The sequence below is a fragment of the Drosophila montana genome, unplaced genomic scaffold (genome assembly GCF_035044405.1).
Source record: "Drosophila montana isolate Dmon_TW-CO22-7 unplaced genomic scaffold, ASM3504440v1 contig_2626_1, whole genome shotgun sequence".
Taxonomy (NCBI): domain Eukaryota; kingdom Metazoa; phylum Arthropoda; class Insecta; order Diptera; family Drosophilidae; genus Drosophila; species Drosophila montana.
Window position 1 is genome coordinate 1,087,683 of NW_026997490.1, and position 14,056 is coordinate 1,101,738.

At 48.9% G+C, this 14,056-nt stretch overlaps 3 protein-coding genes across 3 annotated transcripts; 2 read left to right on the forward strand and 1 right to left on the reverse strand.

The window, feature by feature from the left end:
• The first annotated feature begins 324 nt into the window (after nucleotides 1–324).
• uncNacbeta (uncharacterized nascent polypeptide-associated complex beta subunit) lies at nucleotides 325–3,908 on the forward strand. The gene is made up of 2 exons (XM_064683443.1): nucleotides 325–526; nucleotides 589–3,908. Exon 2 carries the CDS (start codon nucleotides 601–603, stop codon nucleotides 3,238–3,240), a length of 2,640 nt encoding a protein of 879 aa, XP_064539513.1. The 5' UTR covers nucleotides 325–526; nucleotides 589–600; the 3' UTR covers nucleotides 3,241–3,908.
• Tspo (Translocator protein) lies at nucleotides 3,257–4,124 on the reverse strand. Its single transcript, XM_064683441.1, has 2 exons — nucleotides 3,711–4,124; nucleotides 3,257–3,644 (listed from the first exon to the last, which is right to left on the reverse strand). The coding sequence occupies exons 1-2, from the start codon at nucleotides 4,044–4,046 to the stop codon at nucleotides 3,438–3,440; spliced, it is 543 nt and encodes a 180-aa protein (XP_064539511.1). The 5' UTR covers nucleotides 4,047–4,124; the 3' UTR covers nucleotides 3,257–3,437.
• Nucleotides 4,125–4,662: 538 nt separating this feature from the next.
• rempA (intraflagellar transport protein rempA) lies at nucleotides 4,663–13,763 on the forward strand. Its single transcript, XM_064683442.1, has 5 exons — nucleotides 4,663–4,944; nucleotides 5,002–5,597; nucleotides 5,658–9,145; nucleotides 12,240–12,711; nucleotides 13,562–13,763. The coding sequence occupies exons 1-4, from the start codon at nucleotides 4,798–4,800 to the stop codon at nucleotides 12,596–12,598; spliced, it is 4,590 nt and encodes a 1,529-aa protein (XP_064539512.1). The 5' UTR covers nucleotides 4,663–4,797; the 3' UTR covers nucleotides 12,599–12,711; nucleotides 13,562–13,763.
• The last annotated feature ends 293 nt before the right edge of the window (nucleotides 13,764–14,056 follow it).

Consider the following 14,056-nt stretch of genomic DNA (forward strand, 5'->3'; position numbering starts at 1 on the left):
TGCGAATGCGCTTTGCTTGCTTGCATGCATGTGTGTGTGTGTGTTTGTGTGCGTGTGTGTGTGTGTGTGTGTGTGTGCGTGTGTGTGTTTGGCACGGTCGGAGCGCAGCCACACGCCGAGTTGAGATGCTGCACAGAACTCGGAAAACTAGAGATTCTGCGGTTATTTATAACATTGCGCGACATTTTCTTAACTTTTCTTCTTTTTTTTTGCGTATTCAAAAACAAATATGCAAAAAGTGCCACAAAAATAAAGCAGGCGAGAGAGAGGGAGCGAGAAAGAGAGGGAGACAGAGAGAGAGAGAGAGAGAGAGAGAGAGAAATGCGCGTTATTAATAAAAGCAGCGCTGCTTTGGTTGGGTCTGGCTGGTCGGATCGGATCGGTCTTTTGGTGTGGATCGCTTAGCCCCGGCAGCTGCATTTATTCGCATTTGGCTCTTGCGTCCGTGGAGTTGCACGTTGAGGAAAAGCAAACGGAAAAGCAAAAGAGAAAAGAACGAGAGAAAAAAAGCTAAGAAAAATCTGAGGTAATGTCTTGAAATGCCGCCCGGCCATTTTATGTAACTAAATATGCATCTATATAATCTAGAGATTCGCCAGCATGAATGTGGAGAAGCTGAAGCGGCTGCAGGCGCAGGTGCGCATCGGTGGCAAGGGCACGCCCCGTCGCAAAAAGAAGGTCATGCACCAGACGGCGGCCACCGATGACAAGAAGCTGCAGAGCTCGCTCAAGAAGCTCTCCGTTAGCACCATACCCGGCATTGAGGAGGTCAACATCATCAAGGATGACCTCACGGTCATACATTTCAATAATCCCAAGGCGCAGGCATCGCTCTCGGCCAATACGTTCGCCGTCACCGGCCATGGCGAGACGAAGAAGATTGTCGAAATGCTGCCGGAGATTCTGCCACAGCTGGGACAGGAGACGGTCGTACAGTTGCGCATGTATGCCAACTCCATGTCCAACAATCAGAAGGCCACGGCCGAGGGCGGCACAGCAGCAGCTCCGGCTGGCGAGGATGATGACGATGATGTGCCCGATCTGGTGGGCGACTTTGATGAGGTGGCCAAGCTGGAGGCGAACAAACAGCAGGAGCAAGCAGCTGCCGGCAAGAACAAAGAGCAGCAGCCAAAGCCAGCGACAGAGAAGCCCAAGGAGGCAAAGAAAACGAACAAGGCCGACAACAAGCAGCAGCAGCAGCAGCAGCAGTCCGGCAAACAGGAGCGCAAGAAGCAGCAGCCACAGCAGGAAGCCAATAAGAAGCCGAACGAAAAGGCCAAGGATAAGCAGGATAACAAGAAGGCCCAGGGCAAGACTCAAGAGAAGGTGGACAAGAAGAGCGAACCGCAGAACAATAAGGAGAAAAACCAGTTGCAGGCACAGCCTGCTGCCAAGGAGGAGCAGTCGAAACCTGCTGCCAAGGAGGAGCAGCCGAAACCTGCTGCCAAGGAGGAGCAGCCGAAACCTGCAGCAGCTGCTGTGAACACTCAAAAGAAGGAAACCAAGAAGCCATCACCGGAACCCAAAGCAGAGCAGACCAAGCCAGTCGAGCCGCAAATCCCAATCGCAGCACCTGCTGCCATTCCGTTGGCAGCTCCAATCCCAAGCCCAGCCGCAGCTGTGCAGGCAAAGACACCGCCTGCAGTGCAAACATTGGCACAAATCGTAGCCGCTGAGCCAGTCAAGCCAGTCGAGCAAAATGAGATCCCAGCCAGTGCACCAGCTGAGCAGAAGCCAGCGCCAGCTAAGGTGGAGCTAAAAGCTGAAGCAGGCGCTGCCAAGCAGGAGCAGAAAATAGCCACAGCTGAGCCTGAGAAGAAACCGGAGCCCAAGCCGAAGGACGCCAGTCCACAACAGGCTGCTCCGCCGCCAGCCAAGCAGGCTGCACCAAAGCAAGTGACGCCACCTCCGGCAAAGCAGGTCACGCCACCAGCTGAAGCTAAAGCTCCAGTGGAGCAACTGAAGCCACAGCCAGCTGCAGCTACGGCTAAGCCGGCAGAGAAGAAACCAGAGGATGTTAAGGAGGCAGCACCTGGACAGCAGCCACCACAGGCAGCTCCCAAGCAAGTGACACCGCCACCGGCAAAGCAAGCGACGCCATCTGCGGAGCCCAAGATTGCCGTCGAGCAACAACAGAAAGCCGCAGCTCCAGCTCCAGTAGCAGCTGCACCAGCTGCCTCACCAGCAGCAGCTCCAGCAGCGCCAGCTCCAACAACAGCTCCAATTACACCACCAGTAGCAGCTCCAATTACACCACCAACAGCAGCTCCAGCTCCAATAATACCACCAGCAGCAGCTCCTGCTATAGCTCCTACTGCCCAACCAGCTGCAGTTCCAGCTCAAATTGCAAAACCAGCAGCAGCTTCTGCTGAAGCATCAGCTCCTGCAACACCACCAGCAGTTTCTGCTACAGCACCAGCTCCTGCTCCAGCCGCAGCGCCTGCTGCAACTCCATCTGCACCGCTAGCTGCATCTCCAACAGCAGCTCCCGCCGAAGCACCAATAGCAGCTCCTGCTACACCACCAACAGCAGCTCCAGCACCAGCTCCTCCTGCACCACCAGCAGCTACTCCAGCTGCAGCACCAGCTCCCGCAGCACCAACAGCTGCAGCTCCAGCTGCACCATCAGCTCCCGCTGCACCACCAGCAGCTACTCCAGCTTCCGCTGCACCACCAGCAGCTACTCCAGCTCCCGCTGCACCAACAGCTGCAGCTCCAGCTCAAAAAACAGCAGCTGCTGCCAATGGCAAAAAACAGGAAGCAGCTCAAAAGTCCAAGCAGCCTAAGCCTGGCCAGACACAGCAACAAAACCAAAAGCAGCCACAGCCCAACAAACCACAACAACAACAACAACAACAACAAAAGCAGGCGGCAGCCAAGCCCGCAGTCGCGCCCAAACCTGAGACGGCAGCTGCCAAGCCAGCTGGACCGAAGCAGCCCGCAGGTGCAGCTAACACCCAGCAGCAGCCGCAGCAGCAGCAGAGCAAGGGCAACAAGGCATCGCCCCCAAAACAGCAGCCAACAGCTGCTAAATCAAATCCCCAGCAGCAGCAAAAGGCTGGCGATGGTAAGCCCAAGACGCCAGCAAACACACCCAATTCGCAGGCGTCGCCCAAGGCGTCGCCATCACCCAAAGCGGGCGCTACGCCCAAGACGACCTCCCCCAAGGCGGGCACACCAACGACCCCCACAGCTGTTGCCCAGCCACAGCAGCCAGCACCGGGCGGTGGCGCCAATTGAATATGATTTCAATGCATTTTCAAAAAGCAAACGTTCGGCGCTGCAATCGCAGCCGATATATCGATAGCATGCTGCAACTGCAGCGCTGCAGTTTATCGATAATGCCGATACGGTTTTTAATTTGTGACGATTACATTTTCTATTGAAAAATAAACAATTTAAAAAAGAACACCTTATGATCGGTTACCCAACAGCTCCTATTGCTGCTTACGCGCCGACGCCGGCTGCTCACCTTGCTTACCCTGCTCCGGATTTAGTTTCCACATGGCGTAGTTCAGGGCGGTGGCAAATCCCAGCCAGGCCATATACGGCACAAACAAAAGGCCGGCCGTCTTGTTCACACGATAGAAAAGTACACCACATGCACCGGCCGCCGCTGTAAGCGCCACAATGTCAATAAGCGCCTGTGGATGACACACAATAGATAAGAATCAGCACACTCGAAGGTCAATTATAATGTCTCAACTTACGCCCTTGATGTTATGCTTGCCAAAGAATATCGGTGTCCAGGCCCAGTTGAGCGCCAGCTGTGTGCCGTAGGCGATCAATGGCAATTGAGCATCGCCGCTGAAGCCGCCGCCGTCGCGCCACACCAGGTAAGAGCCATAGCCCATGCCGGCGTACAGTGATGTCCAAACGGGTGCAAACAGCCAGTTGGGCGGTCGGAACGAGGGAAAATTCAGGTTCGCATACCAAGTTTTAATGTGCCTGCGCGTCAATGCGCCATTAATAACGCCTCCCACATTCGGCAAGATGACGGCGCCTGCAATTCTCAATGCGGTTTTAGTTGCGGCTTCCTCAGACATTTTTCGCGTGCTGCTTTTCCAGTGCTGCAATCTCAACTGTTTGCTGTAACTGTTTGTTTCTAGCCTACGAATGCGACGCAATAATGGAAAGCAGCTTGTTGCTTGCCGGTGACTTCATGTATCCAGTATGCGTGTGTGTGTTGGGGTGTGCGTGTGTGTGCATACAGTTTATTGCTGCTGCTCTCTGCGTGTTTGTGTACTTAGGTATGTATGGGTGTGTTTACAGATAGTGGACTTTTGCACTCAAACACTGTGCTACAAGATATTTGAAGTTTTAACAAATTAGTTAGCATAAATATTGAATTATTGCAAATACCCAATATGCCTTTACTGGGCTGACATATGTACATGTATATATTTTACCTATAATAATACATTTGTCTCACCTTAATTCCCGACAAAGGTAGGGTTTTTGAAAAATGTTCATAAATATTTTATATATAGGGATTGTTCTCGAACACCTTTTTTGCTTTGTTGCGTAGTGTAATTTGTTTTTAAGCGATCATGTGCGTAGATTCAGAGAGGGGCGATCGACCGTAAATCTGATTAAGAGCATGCAATTAGTTGTCTGATAGTGAAATAGTTGATTTTCAAGTATATCTAGAATAAATCAACTAATTGCAGTATGATTCAGCCAGGGCTGCAAGAAATGCCAGGAACATGGCTTATGGAGGAGCCATGGCAACGGCCAGCGGGATTTGTTTGGCCCAAAACGGAACGTTAAAAGGATACCGAATATCAACGGAGAGAAATGACGCTCTATTTTGATACGAAAATCGAGTTCCTGGACTCGGATGCAGTGAGCACCATCAGCAGCTGGCATCCCAATGAGCCACTGTTCGCAGCGGCCTCCTACAGCCAGGAGCGCGGCGGCAGCGTAACCATTTTTGCGGATACAGTGAGTTTTGCTGTGGAATTAACTTTTTCTTTACTCACATTGATTCCTCATTTTCAGGGCGAACCGCAGCGGGATGTCACGTATCCGGTGCACGCCACCTCGCAGGCAACGGCCTTGTGCTGGCATCCGGAGAAGGCGCTGCTGGCCACCGGCTGGGAGCATGGCGATATACACGTCTGGTTTGCCGGCCATCGGGAATTCGCCAGCGTTAGCGGCCCCCACAAGGCGGCCATTGTCCTGCTGGAGTTCAGCGAACAGGGCGGCCGCATGGTCACGGCGGATGCCCTGGGTCTGGTCACCGGCTGGCGCTGCGATGGCCAATATCAGTTTCTGACCATGTTCTCGCATGATCTGCGCGAGGCTCTGCTCCTGATCTGCTTTCGACGCACCGTCGAAAGCGAGGTGCGCGAGGAAATGGCCAGTCTGGCCAAGGCAGCGGTCGCTGGCGATGAGAATGCGCTGGACACGCTCACCAATTGGCGGCCGCGCACTGCGGCGCGTGGTCACTCGGGTGTCCGAGACAATCACTGCTTCTATGCGTGCACGCAGGGCGGCGTGGCCTACTATATCAATCAGGGCGGCAGCTGCAGCGAGGTGCTCAAGAGCGGACCGCAACAGCCGAGTATTCTGCAAATGCTGTGGCATCCCAAGAAGTGGGCACATCATCCTGCTCCCATTTGCTCATGAAATAATGCCTTTAATATTTCTTTTAGGGATGCGGTCATTTGTTTGCTGGATGACCTGACCATCACGCTGTACTTGGTGGAGTCGACGGGCATCTTGACGGAACTGGAGCGTGTCAAGCTGAGCGGGCGCGGTTTGAACCAGCATGGCGCCATCGCCTGGGCGGGTAATAGCTTGGCCATCATCACGGGCGATCTTTCCGTGCGCATCTGGGACATTGAACGCAGTGATAATTATCTGCTTAAAATGGATTTACCCAGCTCCAGCCTAGGCAATGCGTTCAACCTGACCGCCAGCTCCTCCATCAACAACAACAGTAACAGCAACAGCAATGCCTTCTTCAGCCACGAGACGAGCGTGGAGAGCAATAGCAACAACATTGTGCCACGCAAGATGTCCAGGCACGCCCAGCTTAACTCCAACGAAATGTTCACCTGCCTCGCCTACAGCAACAGCAATCAGACCCTGTGCGCGGCCACCAATCTTGGCAATCTGTACACCTGGAAGCGCACGGTGAGCTGCTTTGTCAGCGCACTAGAGGATGCCTGGCAGCTGGGCAACATATCGACGCTGGCGCGGCAGGGTGCCATTAAGAGCTGTTCGTGGGGCTACAATGAGCTGGCCAAGCCGTGCATTTTGGTCAACTGTCTGTCGAGTGTGTTCATGTTGAAGGAGCAGCCCCTGCTGGCCAGCCACACGCGCAGCCTCTGGGCGGTGCAGTGCTCCGCGAAGTCCGTCCAGCTGACGCACTGCAGCGGACGTCAGTGCACGGTGCAGGCGGATTTTGCGGTAACTGCGCTGGCCTTAAACGACCTCAGCCTGGTCGTGAGCAACGGACGCTCCATATCCTCGTACAGTCTGCAGAAGATTGAGAAGAGCCTGGACGAGTTTGATGAAATACTGGAGGCCTCGGGCGCCGGTTCCAGTGCCTCGGTGAAGAGCTCGCCGGCACTGAATGTGCGGCTGATGCAAACCTTTGCCGCCGAGTGTCTGGCCCTGTGCCTGCACAATCAGAACATCTTTTGCCTGAGCGCCAGCGATATAGTCATCTATTCCGTGGGCGGCGTTGTGCTCCACCGGATGCTGGGCAATGATATCGAGGGAAAAATTATTGGCATGGATCTGACCGGCTGCTATCTGTCCGTGTTCACCATGAACGGCTATGTCAAGGCGTACGATGTCAGCCGGCATGATCCCAAGCTGATGTTCCCCAGCAAATCCGGACACGAGATATTCGATGATTTTGGCGAATTCATTTTGGTCAAGTGCAACAGCTTGGGCAGCCACCTGGCCTTGGTGATAGCCAACAGCAGCTTCCAGCCCTGCGCTGCCGTCTACTGCTGGGACTTTGAACGCAACAATCTCTTCGAGCACGACCTGGTCAAGCTGGAGCCGGAGAATGACACGCAAAACGGCAGCAAATCCAGTCTGGCTGTGCGCTTCTTCTGGGATACGGAAGAGCCCCGTCTGCTTGCCGTGGAGGTCAAGTCCATGGTGATGCTAGCGCAGAAGCCCATCGTCCGGCAGCCGAATCAGCAGCCCACTCCCAGTCACTATGTGGAATCGCAGGTGCTGGTCATGTTCTACTCGGAGAAGGGCGAGGGCAAGCTTAATGTGCTCGAGTCGCAGGCGATGAGTGCCGGCGCCCAGCTGCTGAATCTGTGCGTCCCCAGCGTAGTTTGCCTGCAGGTGAATGCTGTGCAGGAGCAGCCGCTAAAGGATTTCGTGGATCTGCAGCAGTGCGATGCCAGCACCCGGCGGCAGGTGCTCAATTTTAGTCTGCACGTGGCCGAGGGGCAAATGGACTTGGCCTTTCGCTGTGTCCGCTCCATACAGTCCAAGGTGATCTGGACGAATCTGGCGAAGATGTGCGTGCACACCAACCACCTGGACGTGGCCAAGGTGTGCCTGGGTCATTTGGAGCAGGCACGCTCGGTGCGCGCTCTCCGCCAGGCCATCAAGGATGATGATCTCGAGCCGGAGGCCAAGGTCGCCGTGCTGGCCATTGAGCTGGGCATGATTGAGGAGGCCAAGGAGCTGTATAAGCGCTGCAAGCGCCACGATCTGCTCAACAAGCTGCTGCAGGCCACCGGCCAGCTGGACGAGGCACTCCAAGTGGCCGAGACGCAGGATCGCATCCATCTGAAGCACACGTATTACCAGAAGGCACAGGCACTGCGCGAACGCGGCGACATCAATGGCGCCCTAGAGTACTACGAGAAGACACAGAATCCCGTGCAGCATATCACACAGCTGCTGCTCGAGAATCCCATGGCCATGAAGCGTTACATACAAACCACCAGCGATCCCAAAATGCTCAAATGGTGGGGCCAATATGTGGAGAGCTCGGGCGACATGGATGCCGCTTTGGCTGTGTACAGCAAAGCCGAGGATTGGTTCTCGCAGGTGAAGATACTCTGCTATCTGGGCAAGATCTCCAAGGCGGATGCCATAGCCAGACAGTCGGGCGATCGCGCCGCCTGCTATCATCTGGGCAGGCATTACGAGAACTTGGGCAAGTTCCAGGAGGCCATCATGTTCTATACGCGCGCCCAGACCTTCAGCAATGCCATACGCATCTGCAAGGAGAATGACTTTCAGGAGGAGCTCTGGACGGTGGCCAGCTCGTCGCGCAGCCGCGACAAGGCCATCGCCGCGGCCTACTTCGAGGAGTGCGGCAATTTTAAGTATGCCGTCGAGCTTTATCATCGCGCCGGCATGCTCCACAAGGCGCTGGAAATGGCCTTCGAATCGCAACAGCCGGAGATACTGGAGATTATTGCCACGGAGCTGAGCACCGAGTCGGATGCGGAGCTGATCAATCGCTGTGCAGACTTCTTTGCCAGCATCGAGCAGCACCAGAAGGCGGTCCAATTGCTGGCCAAGACAAAGCATCTGGAGCGTGCTCTGAGCATCTGCCTGGAGAAGGGCGTGCCGGTGACGGAGGAGCTAGCCGACCTGCTGACGCCCAACAAGGCGAACTTCGATGAGCCGACACGCATCAGCATCCTGGTGCAGCTGGGCGAGCTGCTGCAGCAGCAGGGCGACTACCACAGCGCCACCAAGAAGTTCACCCAGGCCGGCGACAAGGTGCGCGCCATGAAATCTCTGCTCAAGTCCGGCAACACCGACAAGATCATCTTCTTCGCCACGATGTCGCGACAGCGCGAGATCTACATCATGGCCGCCAACTATCTGCAGGCCCTGGACTGGCAGAGCGATGCCAACATCCTGAAGCACATCGTCAGCTTCTATGGCAAGGCGCAGGCCTACGATTCGCTGGCCAATTTCTATGCCATTTGCGCACAGATCGAGATCGAGGAGTATCAGGACTATGAGAAGGCTCTGACGGCCATGCAGGAGGCGTCCAAGTGCCTGGAGAAGCTCAGCCACGCCCAGCACGCCTACAATAATCTACAGCGCACCGTTGCGGACGTCAAAAGCATACTGGAGATGCAGCAGGCGCTGCGTGCCGGCGATAATCAGGCCGTTATTACCGCCTGTCGCAGTATGTTGCGTAAGTTACCCGGCCTTGCACGGGACAAGCTATTTCTTTTCAAATCTTATTCGATTTTCATAAGGTTTGGCTTTTTGATCATGGTTTGGCCTCTAAATCAATTTGGCATATAAATCTGACAACTTTATTTTTCCCTTAAATATCCCTTATAGACATAGGTGAAAACTTCCCACCCCCATAACTCGTTCAAATCGTATTCGATTTTCACGAGGTTTGGCTTTTTGATCATGGTTTGGCCTATAAATCAATTTGGCATTTAAATCTGACATCTTTATTTTTTGTCGAAATTCATGTGAAAATGGTTCCCTTAAATATCCCTTAGAGACATATGTAGGTGAAAACTTCCCACCTACATAACTCGGTCAAATCTTATCCGATTTTCATGAGGTTTGGAGTTTTGAACATGGTTTGGCCTTTTAATCAATTTGGCATTTAAATCTGACAACTTTATTTTTGGTCGGAATTCATGTGAAAATGGTTCCCCCCCAAATATCCTATATAGACATAGGTTTCACATGAAAATCATTTCATATCTGACACTTTATGGCGACACCCTTATAGACATAGGTCAAAACTTCCCCCCCATAACTCGGTCAAATCTTATCCGATTTCATGAGGTTTGCTTGATCATGTTTGGCCTCTAAATATGGCATTAAATCTGACAACTTTATTTTTGGTCGAAATTCATTGAAAATGGTTCCCCCAAATATCCCTATATAGACATAGGTCAAAACTTCCCACCCCCATAACTCGGTCAAATCTTATCCGATTTTCATGAGGTTTGGCTTTTTGATCATGATTTGGCCTCTAAATCAATTTGGCATTTAAATCTGACAACTTTATTTTTGGTCGAAATTCATGTGAAAATGGTTCCCCCAAATATCCTATATAGACATAGGTCAAAACTTCCCACCCACATAACTCGGTCAAATCTTATCCGATTTTCATGAGGTTTGGCTTGTAGTTCATGGTTTGGCCTCTAAATCAATTTGGCATTTAAATCTGACAACTTTATTTTTGGTCGAAATTCATGTGAAAATGGTTCCCTTAAATATCCCTTATAGACATAGGTCAAAACTTCTCCACCCCCATAACTCGGTCAAATCTTATCCGATTTTCATGAGGTTTGTGCTTTTTGCATTCATGGATTTGGCCTCTAAATCAATTTGGCAATTAAATCTGACAACTTTATTTTTGGTCGAAATTCATCTGAAAATGGTTCCCTTAAATATCCCTTATAGACATAGGTCAAAACTTCCCACCCCCATAACTCGGTCAAATCTTATCCGATTTTCATGAGGTTTGGCTTGTAGTTCATGGTTTGGCCTCTAAATCAATTTGGCATTTAAATCTGACAACTTTATTTTTGGTCGAAATTCATGTGAAAATAGTTCCCTCAAATATCCTATATAGACATAGGTGAAAACTTCCCACCCCCATAACTCGGTCAAATCTTATCCGATTTTCAGAGGTTTGGCTTGATCATGGTTGGCCTCTAAATCAATTTGGCTTAAATCTGACAACTTTTTTTTGGTCGAAATTATGTGGTTCCCTAAATATCCCTTATAGACATAGGTGAAACTTCCCCCTATCGGTCAAATCTTATCCGATTTTCACGAGGTTTGGCTTTTGATCATGGTTTGGCCTCTAAATCAATTTGGCATTTAAATCTGACAACTTTATTTTTGGTCGAAATTCATGTGAAAATGGTTCCCCCAAATATCCTATATAGACATAGGTCAAAACTTCCCACCCACATAACTCGGTCAAATCTTATCCGATTTTCATGAGGTTTGGCTTGCACTTCATGGCTTGGCCTCTAAATCAATTTGGCACTTAAATCTGACAACTTTATTTTTGGTCGAAATTCATGTGAAAATGGTTCCCTTAAATATCCCTTATAGACATAGGTCAAAACTTCCCACCCCCATAACTCGGTCAAATCTTATCCGATTTTCGATCTGATTTGGCCTCTAATCAATTTGGCTTAAATCTGACAACTTATTTTGTAATTCATTGAAAATGGTTCCCTCCCTATAACATAGGTGAAAACTTCCCCCCCTCTCTCAATCTATCGATTCAGGTTTGGCTTGGCATTTAAATCTGACAACTTTATTTTTGGTCGAAATTCATGTGAAAATGGTTCCCATAAATATCCCTTATAGACATAGGTGAAAACTTCCCACCCGCATAACTCGGTCAAATCTTATCCGATTTTCACGAGGTTTGGCTTTTTGATCATGGTTTGGCCTCTAAATCAATTTGGCGTTTAAATCTGACAACTTTATTTTTGGTCGAAATTAATGTGAAAATGGTTCCCATAAATATCCCTTATAGACATAGGTGAAAACTTCCCACTCCCATAACTCGGTCAAATCTTATCCGATTTTCACGAGGTTTGGCTTTTTGATCATGGCTTGGCCTCTAAATCAATTTGGCGTTTAAATCTGACAACTTTATTTTTGGTCGATATTCATGTGAAAATGGTTCCCTTAAATATCCCTTATAAACATAGGTGAAAACTTCCCACCCCCATAACTCGGTCAAATCTTATCCAATTTACATGAGGATTGGCTTGCAGTTCATGGTTTGGCCTCTAAATCAATTTGGCATTTAAATCTGACAACTTTATTTTTTGTCGAAATTCATGTGAAAATGGTTCCCTTAAAGATCCCTTATAGACATAGGTGAAAACTTCCCACCCCCATAACTCGGTCAAATCTTATCCGATCTTCATGAGGTTTTGCTTTTTGATCATGATTTGGCCTCTAAATCAATTTGGCACTTAAATCTGACAACTTTATTTTTGGTCGAAATTCATGTGAAAATGGTTCCCTTAAATATCCCTTATAGACATAGGTGAAAACTTCCCACCTACATAACTCGGTCAAATCTTATCCGATCTTCATGAGGTTTTGCTTTTTGATCATGATTTGGCCTCTAAATCAATTTGGCACTTAAATCTATATATATAAATGGCTTGGCCTCTAAATCAGATCTTTGAGAGAATTTATTTTATTCGTATTACGGTCAAGGCCGGGGTATACCCGCTAGTTCATATAGAAGCTATTAATAGAATCATTTCGCTTTACAGTGAAGCCCGAGCAGCCGCCCATACGCCACTCCCACATACTGGCGATGCTGGTGCGTGCTTTGGTCTATGCCAAGCAGTATCCGGAGGCAGGGCGAGCACTCAAGGAGCTGGCCGTCAAGGATAACTCGTGGAGCGCCTCGGGTTTGGTGGACAGGGCGCTGGTTCAGCGCGTTGCCAAGGAATGCGATTTGGATTTTGATCTGATTTGGAACTCGGGACGCCAAGTGACCGCCTCGACAACAGGAACGGCAACAGCAGCCACCACAATATCAATGACAACAACAACAACAACCACGGCAAACACAACGAACAGCGATGACGAGGCAGATGACGAGGAAATCAGGGAAGAGCTGCACTGAACTAGCAACAATTCAAAGCTCTCAGCCGGCAATAGCTACATATGAGTAATGAGAGGAAGCTACGATAATCTATAAATCAAGCTATGACCAACCCACAACAAATCAACTAAAAGGTATCTTTTATAGTTTCCCAAGAAAGCAGTTAATATTTGTTTAAACCAAAGTTCACTTTTACAAATAGGTTTATTTGTGTGTGATTCCTAAAGTCAGATTTAGCTTGGGATCGAATTTTTCCTTAAAGAGCTCAACTAAAATGTGTTAATCAAAATAATGTCAAATTTGGCCAATATATACACACATACATATATTGGGCTTGATAAGCTTTCTAAGAACTAACTCTCTTATTGACCTACTGTTCCAATCTATATGATTTTGCAGCTCAATTTGATAAAAGCATTAATCAGAATGCTTCGTTTAGTTATCTCCTAGAAACCCCCCAATTTTTAACTAATCATTCCTATCACAGCTAGACAATATTGTAATCAGTTCCGGCCCGCTTTAGCATACGTACTATGTAGTTCCCACAGTAAAAAACCTAGCATATAAATCAATTTGCATTAAGATTTCCTTCACTGAGAGCTGAGTTCTCATGGGTAAATCTGGGCATATGCTCAATATTTCAATCGGCAATACATTGAGAGATCGCAGAGATCTGTTCAAATGTATTACACATAATGTAAGCAGAACAATAATAGCCGCCGCGAGATTATAATGAGTGTCATGTAGAACAACTATAATTTACGCTAGCCAAGTTATGAATGAGCAATCGGAATATCTAAAGATTACATAAAGCTTTCGATAGCTTTACCAATACAAAGAGACACACACGCCAAAAACAATGCACACCTAAACAATCAGATTATGAATGAAAAATCTGACGTATAGTAAAAGCTCGCTGCCCAACAGGTCGACTATATATAATATGTGTACGTATAGAAATCGTATCTCGTATCTCCCCCACAGAAAGCCAAAATAAATACAATATCTGCGGCGCCTGGTGGGCATGCTAGAAGAAGAAGAGGAGGGCTCGTGGCGTAGTCTGCGGCATGAATCACATGTATTAAATGCGTCCTCAACTATGAAATCAGAATTGTTTCTCGGAATTACGAGCTCAATTCAAATAATTTCAATAGAGCAATCGTCTATTTGTTGCGCGTTCCCATCCCATCCAAAAACACGAATTGTATACACAATGAAAAATTGAAGAATTAAGTATTCAAAACAAGTAGAAACTTTGGTAAAATGCGGTCAAGCTTTAAGTTTATTTCACTTTAGAGAGAACTTTCCGAAAAGCTCGACTTTAGGACTTGAATACTACTCGAATTAATAAATATTATGCTAACATTTAGAATGTTTTACGCTTATTTCAAGTTTGAAATGATTTTCCTTTTGGTTTTTTATTTCATTTTTTAACATTAAGTCGAGTATGATTCATGCTATTAGAATATATCGTGTTTG